Source organism: Battus philenor, unplaced genomic scaffold (genome assembly GCF_028537555.1).
Source record: "Battus philenor isolate CCGP_79_NKW_IND1 unplaced genomic scaffold, ilBatPhil1.0.hap1 SCAF_17, whole genome shotgun sequence".
Classification (NCBI taxonomy): domain Eukaryota; kingdom Metazoa; phylum Arthropoda; class Insecta; order Lepidoptera; family Papilionidae; genus Battus; species Battus philenor.
Genome location: NW_027181679.1, coordinates 455,996 through 474,090, shown reverse-complemented (window position 1 = coordinate 474,090; position 18,095 = coordinate 455,996). Strand labels below are relative to the sequence as shown.

General features: G+C 36.5%; 1 protein-coding gene across 9 annotated transcripts in view; it reads right to left on the bottom strand.

Moving 5' to 3' along the window:
• The window catches only part of hth (homothorax), a 375,595-nt gene that overhangs the window by 258,453 nt on the left and 99,047 nt on the right, over positions 1 to 18,095 (bottom strand). For all 9 annotated transcript variants that reach the window (XM_068762761.1, XM_068762765.1, XM_068762762.1 and 6 more), the window contains exon 7: positions 409 to 535. In XM_068762761.1, coding sequence (XP_068618862.1) covers positions 409 to 535 — 127 coding nt within the window. The remainder of the gene's footprint in view (positions 1 to 408; positions 536 to 18,095) is intronic.

Here is an 18,095-nt window from a genome sequence, read left to right as displayed (position 1 = left end):
TATTAAGCGGAAAATAACAGGAATCAATGAGCAGAAATGGTTATCAATGTTTGTGGAAATTAGAAGGTGTATTCCGCGCAATGTATAAGATGCAACGGCGATGATATATCAGATTTTAGACGGCCTAGAACAGAGGTTCCCAAAGTTTTTTCTTTAATCAATTGTTTACGCTGTGAGTGGATGTAAAAAAAGGAATGTTGGTCAATAAGTTATTCCATCTAAAGTTACTTTTTCGACACAAGGAATCAATTAATTTTAGTTCATCACTATCGAAAGCAGATTAGTTTTCATGGATACCAATGTTATGGACAACAACGTAGACCGTCGTCGAATATCCCGAGCACCCCTGGAGGTCCAAGTGAACCATTCCGGGTGATCATAGTCTTGAACAAAAGTTGTGAATGTTACCTGGATCTGTGGCGTCGAGGGTCTGCTGCGGCGGTTGGCTGAGAGGTCCAGGGGTTCCACCGGAGCCCGGCGAGCGCACGTCGTCGTTTACCGCACCTCCGTACGACAACGACGATGACGGCGGCCTCTGTCGACGACAATATACATGCTAATGGAGTTCAGACGCTTCCAGCGCCATGCGATGCCGGGACCAGTTGACGAGAACTTTACAGTGGCTTTAGGAATACTATGGATGCAGGCAGGCGCTACTAACATGTTTTCAATTTCGATATTGAGAAAGATACTCAGTTAAAAAATATAAAAACATGCCAAGACTTACTCTACCACGAGCTAAAAAAATATCCAATGTCCATTATTCTTATTCAAAGAAACTGATACAAATTTAATTGCTATTCTAAATAGTTTTATGTATATGTAGTAAATAATTGCGAATGCTATGTCTACTTCTGTGTACATGTTTTATGTATTTGTGTAAGATTGAGAGAGGTAGATAAAATCTGTTTGTCTACTATTCTGAACTTTAAATTTAAACATGTACATATTTCGTATGGTCAAATGTATGACGTCAGTTCTAAATATGAATATTTTATAAAAGCTTCCATTAAAATGTAAGCGCTATCTCAAGGCGATTACAGCGCGGATGGAAATCTTTTAAACGGTCCACTAATGCGGCTCGTGGAATGGCCTTCTTAACCCCATCTGATAATGTAATAGCCCTGATACCTCGTAGCTAACGTCGCAAATAGCTGCGTCGTCAACCAGCTATACGAAAGTGGAAGCGAGTTTAAATTTCACACGAGCATAGCGCTCCTAACGAGCTGGGCCACGCTAAATCCTCATTACAGCGCATGCGCACTCGGGGTTGCCAGTGTTCTGTTATTACCTCAAAACTAAAAATATAACACTGCTATAATTTTTAACATGTTCGTTATAACTTGATATTTCTTTATATTATTTAAGGGATATTATTTTCGTAAAGTTGACAAACATGTTGTACAGCGGTAAATGGCTTGATAGTATGGTAAGGGGCCAAGTGAAATCGGGAAGCCTTTGCCGTATCGAGGATCTCTAGGAAGTCTTTATCCAGCCGAGAAAGTTCAGTAATGTAGTCATGCGGCGCTCCCAGATGCAATTGATAGATACGCGATTGCATCTCACTATCGCGTACTTTCGCTCTACTGTACTTTTATTGGCATCGTGGCCGTTTCCTCTAACATCTTATTCAAGTACACTGTTTGCCTACTTAAGTTTTATAACTTTATGCAAATCATAATCCTTTTATGATTAAATACCTGACCAGTTGAAATACTAAACTAGAGATTCGTAACAGAACAGGATGCGTTTGCTTAATCGAGAAAGGATTTTATCGGCCTCCGAATCCTGTATAATAAATAATGTAATGGCCCAAATTAAAATCCTTAGGCATTCCTCGATTTTAGGTGTAAAGAAATCTAAACTATGGGTCTTCATTCAGCCTATTTCAGATCGTAATTATAGCATTATTATCGAAGTATTACAATATATAGCTTTAGCTATAATCTGCTATAAGCACATTGCATCAAACGTCATTCAAAACTAATATCAGCTATATGCTTTTTTATTTTTTAATTACTTTACTAAACTAGTTTATGTATAAAAAATGAATATATAGTTATCTATGGTAGCTAGGAATAAATTAATATATTACATAAAAATATGTTAAGATTCATCTCTATAATTTTATTACTCATTTATCGGCATTTTAATTATTATGAATGTTTCATAACCAGGTTCGGTACAAAAAGATTTCATTCGTGTTCATAATTCGCATTTAATTTTTCGCATATAGCAGATCCAATGTCCGCTATATATCTCCAATAGCGTTGCGTTGATGCTAGTTCGTACAATGGTCGTGCAGTCGGAGACGGATCGCGCTGCGGGCTGTCGCAACAGCGCCTAACGATCGTTAGCGGGCACAATCAATTTCACGATGCGTGAGCAGCAATTAAAGCGCTGTTTTTTCGGTAATTACAGCGCCGTTTGCGCTGCGAGAGCGCGGATCAATCAACTTGCGCGGCTTGCGTTATCTGTGCCACTCGTCTTGTTAACAAAGTTTTTGTTATTCCGGACGACATGCGCTTCGGCAATAGTCTGAGATTCTACATTGGATTTGTTTTTTATCATCATATTTAACATATGTATTTAAGGAATGGTAACTAGATATTAATGAAGATACCGACTTTATCATCATCATCATCATTATATCACAGAAGAGACGCCCACAGCAGGACAAGGCCCTTTCCCAAAGGTCACCACGATAGCTGGTCCTGCGCTCCCCGCATCAAATAACTTACCATCGACCGTAATTTCCACCACTCGAAAACTATTAGATGCTGTCTTATTTGTACTTTTGTGTATTTAAGACCAATGATGAAATTTAGTACATTTTTTTTTTATTAGAAACATTTATGTCAACTAAATTGGATGAGTATGTAATAACGGAAAACGAATAGTTTATTATAAACTTAAAATATGTAATTTAATTTCAAACCTATGTATGAAAGTAATAAAATTTATTAAATATGTGTCAATAGCAGTTAATGTACAAATAGTCTGTGCGATGTTTAAAAACAGAATAATATTCCGGTCGCGCATTTAAAATAGTCAATGTTTTCGACAAATTAAAGTGACACTTCCCGCGCCGAAACTGTTTGACAGTTTGTTTTTTTTTTTTTTCGAGTTCATCGGGCAGCGGCGCGACAGGAAGTTCGGCCGCGTTCACACCATGTGTGCGAGAATCAAAAAATGAGTTATTTGGCGGGCACATCGTTACTCCCTTGTATCGTTATAATTTTGTTTACACACGTCGCCGGGGCCGGTAATTTGGCGTCGTTAGCCAAAATAGCATTAGGTTAATGCTCACGTGTAATAGTCGGACACCTTTTGTTATAATTATTTATCAATAAATACGTTCACGCTCGTTACGCGCCGCCGTCCGCACGCGACGTTTTTTACCGTCAGCTGCCACCAGCACCCACCGTCCGCCGTTTCACTGGCTGCTAATTCAGAGTAACCATCAGTATGTGAAACTTTGATGAATATTAACACTTTGATATTCGTCTCTTGCAGAATTACAAATAATAATTTTCCTTAATATCAATATCTTGCGCAAGGACATGTATAGGAGAGATACCGCTTAAGGAAACTGGTTGGAGATCACAGTGTGGTATTATGATACGCAGATGACGCTGCTGCCCATCCTTTAACACTTGATGCACAATGCACAAAGTGTGAATTATATAAGGTTGTACCTCGGAAATCGAACCCGCGTCTTACTACCACATGTCCTAGTCATTTACCGCTGGACTACTACTGCTAACGAATATAAATAAAGAGCCTATGTCCCGTGTAATAATGAGTAACTAAGGGTACTTTTATTATGGAAAAAATTCTTAAAAAAACTAAATAAGCTGTACATATATATTTTTTAAATTTCACGCGGACGAAATCGCGGGCATAGCTAGTAACAAATAAACTTATTCTTCTATCATCTCTATTTTCTAGTTCTTTATTAAGGCAACTAAACGTAAACTTGATCTGGAACCAGACTTCTCTTAAGCTCATGACTTCAATCACCATGTCATGATTGACTTTTCCGAGACGCTGATGACGAGATTTATTCTTATTTAAGACTTGACTTTATTCTTCAACATTAAACACGAGGTTTTTGACTTTTAAAATATATATTACTAGTTTCTTAATAAATACGTACGTTTATTTGTTATTTTTATTTTATAAATGTTTAGTGTCATAAATTTATTTTTAATATTTGTCTTTAATAATGTTACAGTTCAAATGTCACTTTTGAAAACCTTTACATCATTTATTTATCGACTCTCTACTTTTATAATATATCCTTGGTTTCCCTAAATATAAATCACATAGTTTTATATTATACTTTCAATTTTAATCACTAATGTAAAGATATATGCAGAAATATACAAGAATGTATATTGTTCTCTAGATTTTGTTATGAATCATAACATTGAAGATCCGTGAACATACACCGCATTTCAAGGTTCCCTCGTGAACTGGTAAATTCGCGGTACAACCGAACCGCAGGGTCGCGGCTCGATTCCTGGAAGGTGAGCGGCAACTTTTGCGATTCTGGTGAAAGTTGCGGTCGCGGCTGAACCGATTCAATGTCCCGATCCGGAACCCCGCCGCACGGCTAGCGATGCGAGGCGTTAGATATGAATAAATATTAAATTAACTGCTCTTTAGTGACAGATGCTTGTGTTATCTCCTTGATTGCTTGGAAGACCCGCAATAGTTATAGCAGTTGCTTTTGTATAATGCCCTATTTATTTAAGTTCTAATGAAACTGAAAGGGTAAAAGCCTTAAAAAGGGTTCAAAACAACTAGATTATAAAACTCTAAAAACTTAGTCGAATTTTTTTCTGATCACTCTATAATATTCTCAATGCTACCAGCTAGATCGTGTGCGTGGCCTCGCCGATAAGACAAGATAGATATCATCTAGTATACAACTGAAGGTCATCAGAGTTTGACGAAACTGTGTATCTTATTTATTTGAGAAACTTATTTAGTATTATAACAGTTCGCAAAAATACAATTCGTTTATATAAACAGTTTCCGCGGCAAGTCGACGGGGCCGTAAGAGATCCGTATTTAAGATAGTGACTTTATCTCAGACTCGGTCCAGAGCGACCCCGGACAAGAGTGACCAGGGCCGGGGGACGGAGCGGGACGCGGGGGGGAGGGGCGAGTAACCCGACTTTTCCATTACCATTAATTCTCCAAATGAGAGTTTACTTTCGTGTCATCTTGAGAGGTCGTATGTCTTAATGTAGCGCGTCTTTTGTTTTTCCCTTCCTAGATAGGTCCCGAGGTCGGGCGGGTTCCGCCGTCGAATGAGCTTTCATTCGTCCATTAGCCGGCTCGCGGAGCCCCGGCTCGGAGAGGGGCTGTCGTCGTTCATTGATAAAAATCGATTGCCAATTAACAAACCGGTTCTACAAGATAATTACTAGCGTATAAACGGTTACGAAAATTGATCAGTGGCCTCGATCAACATGGAAACAAATCAGTGTTGTAAGTCCAAAGTTATCTGAGATGGCCATAGGTTAGAACTAGACAATCTAATTATCAATTACATCGTTCCTGATAACAAAAACTAGTAGCAAGTGCTATCTATAGCGGTAGAGACCGATACCTAGACTTTAAAATATCATAATCATTATATCAGCCGATGCCACGATGGCCGGACTTGCGCCGCCCGCATACATTTAATATCATTAAATTATGTAATCGGTCCTAACAATTTATAACATTTATATAACCGATTTTACTACATTCATATGAATATATATACGGTACATATATGAATTCACACTTTTTTAAATTTTGTCTGTGTGTTCTTTCCGGCTAAACTTGAACGAAACGAAATGATTGGACCAATTTTGACGGGATTCATACTGGCAGGTACCTGATGTAATAAAGAGTAATTTAGGCTACTTTTATTTTAGAAATAAATTTAATTAAAAAAAAACTAAATATTTTTTTTGGTAAATTCCACGCGGATGAAGACACAGACAGCTTAGTTAGTTTTATGTGTGTATATATATATACACCAGTGGTATACATTACTCTTATCTAATTTTCAATACTCTGATCATCGGCTTCTCTATCAATAATTGATTTGTTGGCATTAAAATATGGTCTTTTATGTATCATCTTTTTATAGTGTTCAGTTTTCGTCCTATAAAACCACGCTCAAAATTATAATAAGTTGATACACATAAAGCAACTTAGTGCAATGTGACTTATTGAAATGTTTATGGTTTATAAAAGTCTAAAACAAAACATAGGATGTTATAAAAGCATTTTGTCATACGTGACCGCGTTGTAAAATCATGTTATTGAAAATTAATAATTGTAAACATATTTTATAAATATCGATGATTTTTTGGCGCGAATGTAGACAGTTATTACTCTGAAAACCTTTCGGATATATGAGAATATTGTTAAGCTATTTTTGAATATAGAATGATTCTCTGAAACTGTAATATTGGATGTGTGTTATAATTACCAAATGTGTAAATATCATTCTATTTTATAAAAACACTACTGAATCTAATTCTTCAACATATATGAAACCACACGAAAACGTGTGCTCTGATTCTGTTTATATTTGAAACGAAGCTATCAAAACACTTAAGTGACATAAACTACGAGAGTACTGGGCCTACGAGAGCCTAAGTAACTTAAAAGCTAGATAGCTTTCTATACAAAGATTCTTGAGAAAGACATCGAGCCTAGAAACACGTCTAAAAGCCTATGCGTGTGCTTTCAGCGTCGCAAATGCCATCAAACTGCATTTAAACGGGACATCACATAATTTCTAAGACATACTAAGATGTTTGTTCACATTTGTAAGACATATTCATGAAAAACGTGATATTCTAATTAAACATCTAAACAATTTGAATAACTTTAACGGATTGGTATCGTATATATAAGTATATATATGTACATAAGGTTAGCAATAACAATTAAAACAAGTTTGCAAACTTTAAGGCTCCATAAAATTAATAACTCCTTTATAGGCAACTGTTCGACTAATGCCACACTATTATCATGCAATAAATATAAAAGTGGGGGTAATTTTATTGGAGGGGGCCTTTAACCTAGATCATATCATCGAGAACTGACGCTCACAGCAAGACATGGCCTCCCCCAAAGAGATATATAGGTGAATGTACCACTATCGCCACGATTAGCCTGGTTGGCGATCGCAGTGTGGTATTGTGGTACGCAGACCACGTTACTGGAAACTTGTTGGGATTGTAACCCAGGAATCGAACCCGCGACCTATGATCTACTGCTACAGTTAAAGTAAAGATTATAACACTACTAACAACATTTGAAATAAGAAAAAAAGGCTTTATTATTATTAAATGTAAAAAGTTTATCAACACAAAGACTGTTAAACATATCTACAAATTTATTGCGAATATTTAATTAAATTGAGCACAAAAATAAAATCTAACTAAGTTTTTTGAGGGTTTTTCTTAGATGCGTTTCAAATTGTTAGAAATAAAGATAAAATTCGTTTATTCAACATTGGAACTTTTAACAGAACTCTTATTGATCGACTACTTATTATTTTTTATTTTTATAGCCCAATTCATTTCTGCTTTGCTTCACAAGGTGTAATAATTGTGGAGAGGAATCAAAAAGAAACTCTGCAACAAAACATCTTTTAAACAAAGTTTAAAAATAAAGATTCATACATATACACGTTATCAGAAGTAGCCTAAATGAAAACAAAACAATCAGGCGACGTCAATGCCAAGGATTCTTATCATGTAAATACGCGTTTATTGAATAATAAGCAATATTTGTCAATTTACTTCCAATGTACATTTTTAATTTTGCAAATGGTTGTCCAGTAAAGTTTTCCGACATTTTTTGAAGAATCTTATTCCGTTAATTAGAATTAAATTAGAGATATAATATATACGGTAACTATGAATGTCTCTATGAACGTCCCCTTTTTTGAATTTATTGAGATTATTGTAAATTTACAAAATATTATCATAAATATATTGCTAGGACACTGTGGGAATATTGAAGCTTTATGTTATGTTAAAATATGTCGGTATTTCAATTTCATTTAAGTTTTTATTAATTTTACAACATCTTTTGCCGTAAATAGATGACAATTATAATGACACAAAGTAGAAGAGAATATGAATAAATAGCAACAGCGTATCTTGAACGCTTTATTTAACGAAAATCAAATAGATATAACCATTTATTATTTGTATTTAAGTCGGTTCATTTAACTGTCATATTATGTTTAGCTAATCGTCCACGTACGAGCGGCCGCGCGACCGGATTCTGTTGTAGGCGTACATATATATTTTACGAAGCAATTAGTCAATACCTCACGTGCGGCATTAACATATAAGCGACACTAGCCGCGACGCACGGCGATGCTCGTTGATTTACGAATTACTAACACTCGATTGCTTGATGAGGACACGTATTGCATGAACTTGACGCCTTGAACAACTGTAAGCTGAAGGAACAGGAAGACGGATGTCTAGTGCCCAGGTACCGTTATGTACACGTCATTTTAATTAGACGTAGCAATGCCAACAAGATGAAACTTTTATTTAAAAAAAAGTTTGCAAAGAAAGAAGGTGATGCAATATAAAGCGTTGGGCGTTTTATGCGATCTAAATAATTAACAAACTTTTGAAACCATGTCGTAAAGAATGTAATTAATTGATCACACGATTATGTTTCTTACCAGTATAATTCGTTTATTTTCAATACGCCGTGTGTACATATCTTATTTTAAATTGAATTATAAGGGATTTTTTATAAACACAGTCGGTTAGGGTCAAAATCGTGTATAATATTGTAAGAAATTTTTAGTGAATGAGAATTTTCACGACAGCTGAATGATTGACTAATATATTTGTTTACAAATTAGAAGACTCTAGATGCAGGCCACTTTCAACCAGTCCTATTGGAAATATTAAGCCTAAAGCCAATGTTAAGCAGAGAATGTCTTTCGGCTGATGATGATGATGAAATACAAAAATTATTTTAATTAACTTTAAATGTTTGTTAAGTAATTTACTTAAGTTGTTTATGTTGTGTTTAATAAAAAAAAATGATATCACCGTGTGAGTGCTCCAAGGTCCAAAGCGCGGACAGACGGACAGAGCTCGCCAAGGGGCCGAGTCCTAGTCAAGGTCAAGTTTTACGGTCCCTTAATCTATGCCCATAACATGGCCGCGGTTTTATGGTCATCCGTGATAATAATTATAAAAAGGTCCAAGGCGCCTGCGGGTCGTCGACCGCCATGGGAAAGCCGGCATCTAACCAAATCGTACGTGACTTTTCGATTTGTACTCACTTGATGCTTACTGCTAGGTAACAAGTGCTAGAGTTGCGTGTACCGCGTGATAGGTATCAGGTTATCTATCAAGTGTTTTCGCGTATCGGGAAGTGAAGTGTTTGTTTTTTTTTCGGCGGAATCCACGACCGCGGCCCAATTCACATCGCGTCCGCGGCGACGCCTGCGTAAGTGTCGATGTAACCTCAATGGCCGCTGGCCCGAGTGGGCTTGCCGATTTGAATGGCCAAAGTTCACGGAACCCGCGCGAGATCACTTCTGAGAAGAAAATGTTTTGACTCGCCTCGTGACTCGGGGGGCAAAGATTTGTGAAAGTATGACTTCTTTATTTCTTTTGCCATATAAATATTTAAAATTAATCTATGTATTTCACAAAATGGCTTAAAGTTAAAATTTCTTTTTCGCTTTAATTCATGGAAAATTTATATGTATATATCTATTGCTTACATGCTAGATGTAACTTTATATAAAAATTAATTTTCTTTTGTATGTCCTTTATAGAATTGTAAACTACGCATTAGTTCATGTGATGATCTTCAGCAAAGTTGTTGTGCATGAGCTCGCGAAAGTTCCTAAGCTGGTATGACCAATTTTCGACAGATGAAATTCCACATGTATTGCTATGACAGTTCATGCTGATTTGAATTGAAATGAAAACGTATGATGTCTTTCTATAAAAATTTATTTTAGTTTTTGGCATAGCAACGCGCAGAGTACTGTTAGTTATATATAAAATAGTTTTGATAAATTATAATTTAACATTTATATTTCTTTAGGATAACTTTAACATGGTTTAATGAATAATATGCTAGAAATGTTTGTAAATGAGGACTTATTGAGTACCAATTCTAGCATCTTTTTTTATATAAGGACTGGCCAGTTTAATTATGAGAGTAACGCTGAAAATTCTCGATTTACCGGCCGCCGAGATCTCGGGAGAGATAACGAGAGCGGGGCGCGGGCGGAGGGGGTCCGAGATCTCGCCGATAGCCCGCCTAAAGGACACCTTGATTGAACGGAGCGGACAACGCAGATAAGGCAATACTATTTGCATATTAAATGAGACGATATTATTTTGCCGCAGTTACCGCCGCCCGCTCCGGTTACAAACAGATACGATTTTAAATTCAACAACGCACACGAGATTGCTAAACCTTTGGAAATCGCACTAAAAATAAAAAAATGTTAATTCTATTCAAAAACAGGAGACAACTAAAAACTTGTAACCTATAAGAACAACAATATAACTTAAATATGGACAACAGTCGCCCGAGAGGTCTGAACTTCGACTTGATCAGATATCCGAGCGTTATCGATGAGTGACAGCCGACAAGTCGAGATCCTCGCAGGTACTCTTAAGTCTAATCACTCCATGCAGTTCACCAAAGCGGTCTTAAACCTCGGCGACCTACCAATCCGGTGAGATTGTAGTATGTACCAACCCGAGCTGAAGCTTTTTGGGAACTCTCGAGCTTTGCTGCCTTAAAAGAAGTGTTGGGATAAGCGCGCCAGCGCTCTTCCCCCTCGCATCCCCGGAATTTGCAAATGCTATTTGAGCATAGCAAGAAAGGTCCAAAAAATCTTTCATCAATTTCATCAATGTTACTCTAGTGTGCTAAATAACTGAGTAAAAGTACCTATTGTTAATACCTAATAACCTAATATCTTCAATAATTTTGAAATAATCATCAAAGTGTCCAGTTTCTAACCGGATCTACTCAGCGGATCATCACGATGGTAACTTACTACTTATAATGTTAAAATAATTGACGACGAGTGCATGGAAATGCATACTTCACAAGAATCCTACACAGAGGGTCGTGACTCCGTGTCTCTAATGACTATATGTCACGATCTCCTGCTCGTCTTATGACTTCGAATATATTTATCTAGATTATAGATGACTTCTCTTTCTGCGATCAGGACGCAATCTGCAATATCATTCTAAAACTAATCTGGATCTGCTGTATCCAGTTGGGACACAGCTAGCAGCAGCAATATGGGAATACTACAGATATTAAGACACTGGAAGTCATGATGATTATACTCAGTTGTGTGATCAAAAAGTTTATATTTGGGGACATAAAGGTCAATACTGTGAAAGAGGAGATCATAGGACATAGCGGAAATTAAAAGACAAGAACGCTAACACACGTCAACGAACTGGCATCAAAGCTGGAGGACACAGAAAATGTAATACATTCCCGATTGAATTATTGTGTGCCTACACTAGGTGTGAGATTCGACAGCAAAAGACAAGAAAACAGATTCCTGATACCTAAAACACAAAATTGGCTAGAAAGAGAAGTTACAGGGAGGTTTGTAATAAAAAAATTGTCGCAGCAATCAGGATCGTCGTTCAATTAAACAGTATATTAGTTTAGTGACATTGTCCAGTTCTTTATGTATTCATTCCGCTGGATATGGCCGCTCGGTGACACGAATGGGTAGTTTTTGGCAAGCGCCTGCCCATTCCTCTTACATTATTTCCACATTACAGTTGAGAGACGGGCAGTGATTTGTACGCGTCCGTTTTACTCTTCGAACAAATTATCTGCATTGTTTCTGTTTTATTTTCTTAGTTGATTTTATATTTAGATGTTTAAAAATATATTCTCGAACTACAATAGCTATGAGTAACATGTTACGATAGAAGTGAAATGTCTAATGTGTTGCTAACGACACCACTAGAGAACGGCTTGACTAATATAGCCAATTTTTTTAAATAATTAAAGATAAAAAGCACGGAATAAGCTCTCTCAATTTATAAAAAAATAAGTGTTATAATTACATATTTTACTCCAGATGATTATTCAAAAGGCATCAGTCTGAGATTAAACTCACGTTAAATATTTAAATATAATTTAATTCATTATCATCAAAAATTAGGTTGATAAAAACTACAAAATTTTGTGTTTATGTTACTGTATGGATATTTGATAGAGTTCGAAGTAAAAAAGGCTTTGTAATCCTTCTTAAAACTACTCGTTAGTAGATTTTTCTCTTTTATATTAAGTTTATAGAGTACACAAAGTGTGTGTTTCCGATCTCTAAATGTGAAGCAGTTGTTAAAGGCAGATGAAGTAGACCTAATTAAAGTTAAGTAACGAGTTGATATCGGGGCTGACGCCGAACAAACGGCGGGCGTCATGCAAGTGCGGAACATAATGCGGAGCTGAGCGGCGACCGGAGAGAAAAAATAGGACAAACATTCAATAGCTAATCAAGAGTAATTGTGTTGTAATAACAGCGAGGGTCGCGGGCGCGGCACCATTGTCGGGCGGTAACCGGAGCCCGCTGCAGCCCTAGGGCGGCCGTCGGGGGAGCAACGTGTGAAAGAAAACATATTGGGCCTGCTTTTGACAACCCCGCGTGCATTGTTCTTCGCACTCCGCCATGAATACACCGCACCAATTGATTTTTATTCAGCGTGCTTAATCAAAAATACCTCAATGCGGTTGCAGTGAATGCTCTAAAATTGGTTTTGTTTTTTAAACAAACATTGCGTTAGGTTTAGATCTGTATTTTACAATCCACGGACATTTTCTAAACCTAAGAGACAAAACTTTAGAGTCAGTTATCTGCTTCTCCTTCTTTTTAGATGGGAGACGCTCACTCCTGGCATTCTTTAAAGACCGCAATCACACAGGTTCTAACTATGTAAAATAATACATACGAGTAAGGCCTATATCTAGTAATGGACGTCTTAAAGTAAAAATAAAAATGAATCACCAAATGTATTGCTAAGCGCACAACTTGACAATCACTTGATAAATTAAGTTAATCTATTTTCCACATTTTTCTTAGGGTTGTTGGAAGCAGGATTCTTTCAACTGATCCTATTTGAAGTCTAAAGAGAAGGCCTATGTATGTAGCGATGATATCAATGATAAGCCAGATAGGTTCTTATGGAGAGAAATATCTTTAAGTGTCCATCATTTGTCGTCAAAACCACAAGAGAATGAGTGTATAGCGAAAATCGTGCAGCTAAAATTGTTACAAATAATTGCGAAAAAACACTGCGATACTTAACAGAACAGAAAGGTTGTTTTTGTAAATAATCCTTGCTTATAAAAAGACTTTAGACTGATAAATGAAATAAATAATTCGAAATAATTTCTTTTGTATTGGACTGCGACAGCTCAATATAACATCTAGTAGTAACACTGTCGATATAGCTACCGTGTACATAGTTTACTTTTGAAAAAATATGACAAGTTGAAATATTAATTTTTGAATTTTCAATTAATAATTTTGTTGATATTATTATTTATTTTTATAACATTTACCTAATAATTACAGAACTATATGGTACTAACTTCAAATTAAAAATACAAGTAGAGAATCAAACAGTCATGTTCTTTTTTTAAAATTACCAATTTTTTATTTGTTGGTAAAATGTGCGGCCAGAAGTTTAAACCACTAAAGAGGTTACAATTAAATAATATTGAAATAAACAGTGTTAGCTGGTTAAGAAAAAAATAATTGAAATAATCGTTTTTATTTATATTGAGGGTTTAAATAAATAATGATTATTTGTTGAGTCGTGTGCATGATTAACGTTTCATTATACAGTTAGTAAATTCGTAATATTTGGTGCGACAGACGGGGCGTGAAAGGGTGTGCAGCACAAAAAGTGCACCAACGTGCTCGTTAGGCGGACGCATTCTCTGCGGTGCGGCGTCCCGCGGAGCCCTGTGCTGGTGCCCATTTTATTCTTGCGATTGCATTTTTCCAGCCATTAATTGATTTCGGGTCCCACCCGTGGTCCTTTATTAGTATGGGATTGTCGACCGCAGCTTTACTTAAACGAACATCTACTTATCGACACAATACATTCTAAGCTGATCTACCCTTGCTTAGATAACACTAATCCTCTTTATACTAACTTTATATCACTATTAAGACGCCCACTGATGGACACAGCACTCTCCTATAGATTCCCAATAAGACCAGTTTGAAGCAGCTTGCATTGCAGCAAGCGAATTCTTCAAAGTTGTCTTTTGTACAGTCTATCATAATCTACCACTAAATCTTATAAATTTTCTCTTCTTACGCACGCTTTTGGCAGACCAAGAGATGCATTGCTTTTCTCTTCACGATAATTCCACACATCTTCCAGAAAGATATATGATCTAGCCATTGATAACACCTTAAACATGTCTTTCCTATCCCATTATTATACAACGAAGCGAAAGTATTTGAAAAATTGGACTACCAGAGGTGGTGGTTTGTGTTGAACACTAGGAAAATCGAGACAAAGACCATGGTATACGCTATATTCTTCTCTAGCGTCGTATTTACAAGTAACATTTTTTATCACTTCTTGTTCGTTCTCTGTGAAGTCGAATCTAATTTCTATATACCACTGCTTGAGAATATTCGTTTCATCGTTCCTATAGATCTCTTTGATTTGATTCGATTCAGTCCACTGGTCATATTAACTGACAAATATATCTAATTTTAGACATCGACCACTCTAGATTCCTTACAATATATCTTTTTGGTTATTCTAAGCAGTTTTCAAATTTAAATTTGATTATAGCTATTATTGCCAGTTTTCTTAGTTGTGTTCTTCTGAAATTTATTTCTTCTGAGATCATCTTTGTTCACTTCTTCCACGTAACATGACTGTGTTGCGATGTTAGTCAGGTGCCTGTGGTCGTTGCGGCCGCAGCCGTTAGCGGTTGCAGATGTTTAATGAATCAGCAGGCTGTTATGTGCACAGACAACGCGCAGACGCCGCGCCGGGCGGACGTCGTGCCATTAATATAACTAAAAGTGAACAGGCACGGGCACGGGCACGGGCACGAGCAGCGCACGTCGTTAGCTATGCATCGTAACGGAACGGCGACGCATTAATAATTCAAAGCCGCGGCGCTGCTCGTCGCTTCCTACGACCTTTCCGGCTCTACTAATTGAATCTTTAATACAACTCTTATTGTCGTGTTATTCAAACCGCTGCTCCGGACCAGTCGCGGCTGTCGCGTGTAAACGCGCCCTTAACAACGATCACGGTCGGATTTTTCTCTTATTGTCTCCAAGTCATTAATCTTTCAAATATTTAACGATATGCTAATTATATTTTGAATTAATCTAACATATTTCTAATGTATGTATGACATAAACATTTTTCAATTCATTGTTTTACATGACAAACAAAGCAAGTAGTCAAACATATATTAAAATTTTTAGTTAAACATTCGACATCTGCGACAATTTTTTATTTAAAAATACTGATGTACACAAGTCTAGCGTAATATTTAAATATAAGCTTATCACATCTTGATTTTACTAAAAACTTAAAAGACAGAGAAATAGATAAAGAAGATTTTTAAATGATAAAGCTGCTGGGAATAAATCAAAAAGATCTTTACTTAGCAACTATAAAGGCGTTTATAAAATTAACTAATAAACTTCTGAGTCTATCATCACAGTAGAAATCAACCATCAGCCATTCACATACCGTGATTTTTCGATACAAAACAGCTTTTCATAAACAGCCAAAATACATCATAATTTCAGCTGAAAGCCCAGCGCTGGGCTATGCCTCTGATAGATTTCCTAGAGGACTGGTTGGAAGGCCGTCTGTCTACTTTGTGGAACTCTCACGCTTGGCCATATTATCTGACCTGCCTATTAAAAACTTGCACATACGTTTCAGATATTGGAAACATTTTTGTTGTTCTGATGTCAATATGTAATCGTTTTTGGTGTATATTATATTAATATATTTGGTTTCTTTGATACAATATAATATTATATAATTTCTGTTATTTTTGCTTTATTAAAAGACGTGTTGTTGTGGAGTTTCTTCATGCTTCTTCTTCACGACTATAACATTTTGCGAAATAGGTTAGAGTAAAAAATAAAATGGATTAAAAAAAGTTGACGACCTGTAAGAGTTCCGTTAAAAGTTCAAATATTGAATAAACGAATTTTTTTTTATCTTTATCGTAAGGATTAAAAAAAAAATGTATGTTACAAACAATTACGAGTAGTTCTAAAATACGTATATTTAGATGCGTTTTAGTTTAACCTTCTGAAAGTTATTTTTCAGTAGCCGTATTATTATAATAATTGAACGACCGAGCTGCGGTTGTAAATAACCTTTGCCACTAGGCTCGCTCGTGCATATGCAAGGATTTAATCGCTAATCATTTGCATATTAATGTTTCGGAGACGCAACACCTGCATTGGTTAACTTCGTGTTCGTTGCTTTTCATTGCAGACAACACATGTTGCTTCCTGCGACTACCATACGTATAAATAACATAAATATTTAATATATCCATTTATGAATAACTGTCATTAAAATTTTGACATAACTTAATACTAACGAGAAAAAAAAATCAATTGAAAAATGTAATATACTTTTCTCGATCTACAAGTAAAGTTCTCTAGTAATTCCAAAGTAAACCCTTAGTCACTTTAATTCAGGTGAACATGTAAATGTGAAATACTTAAAAATAATTTAAAATCTTTGATGTTAGATTATGTCAACCATATTACGTTCACTGCTAGAACTAGGCCTTCACTATAGATTTCAAATGTGACAAGTGAGAAGCTACCATCACTTTCCGATGGCCTTAACTAAGTTATGTGACCACTTGGAAGGCTATCTAAGCAGCATCTTTAGCTTTATCGGAATCAGGAATTTAGAACCTCAAAATCATCTTAACATAGTAACATAGACAACGCACATTCAGTTCTAAAAAGCTCTTAAGGAGAACATAACAAGGATTCACAGACATACGAAACAACTTTTATTCATTTTTGTAACGAAAATAAACAACAGTCACACTTTAACCAATCACATTGTTCCATTAGAAAGTAAGGTTTAGAATGACCATTACTATTAAAATAATAACTAAAATATTCTTTATTTGTAATACTAATGGAATGTATTTACATATTTAATATATCTCTAATCACAGTGTGATATTGCGTCTGATTTTTCCAATGATTAGTTTGATTTCGTCTTCGTATTCGGAGAATAATCATACATAACTTCGTTTTCTGTCTCTTGGATATTGTGTCTGGAGTCATATGGTTTCTCCGTTTCTACGTCTGTTGGTTTATTACTGTTATTCATAAAGCCGTAACAAAGGAATGGCTATAAAAAACAATAGTTGTATTATAACGGTAAGCCCCGCGCCCCGCGTCCCTCCGGCTGTTCGAGACGAAACCAATAGCGGAAGCAGCCGCCGCCGCGAAGCCGTCCGAATCCTATTTAGAGAGTCCGCAGAACAACGGCCGTCCGTCAATAGAGTCGGGCTGTATAGGCTTTTTACGAAGCTCGGCATTGTGGGCGGCTTAAAGGGTTCCGCGACAATGCGGCCCGAGCTTAATTAACCGGAGCTTAAAGCTTAATTGTAAGTGCAGTTGAGCCGGGAACACGTGTCGCCCGCCGCCGCTCGATTGATATTGAAATTTTCAACATCTTTGATTGTCGCTTATTGAAACTGCGGAGTCAACTGCACGAGCGGCGCGCGGGGCCCGACGACGGACGACCTCTGTCAGATAAACAAACACGCGTAGCCCACGCGTCAAACAGTTTATTCTTCTTTTAAATATCTGCATCTGTATCAAACACAAGTGCAAGTAATTTCGCGATCGAACCGATAGAAGATGAACTGTGTCTAGTCGGTCGCTATCGGTTAAGGAAGGCCCTCATAAATGGCAATCACTGACTGGACTATCTGCTGAAGCGTCTTAAGTTTCTAACCTTACAAAGTTAAGAAAGCAAAGT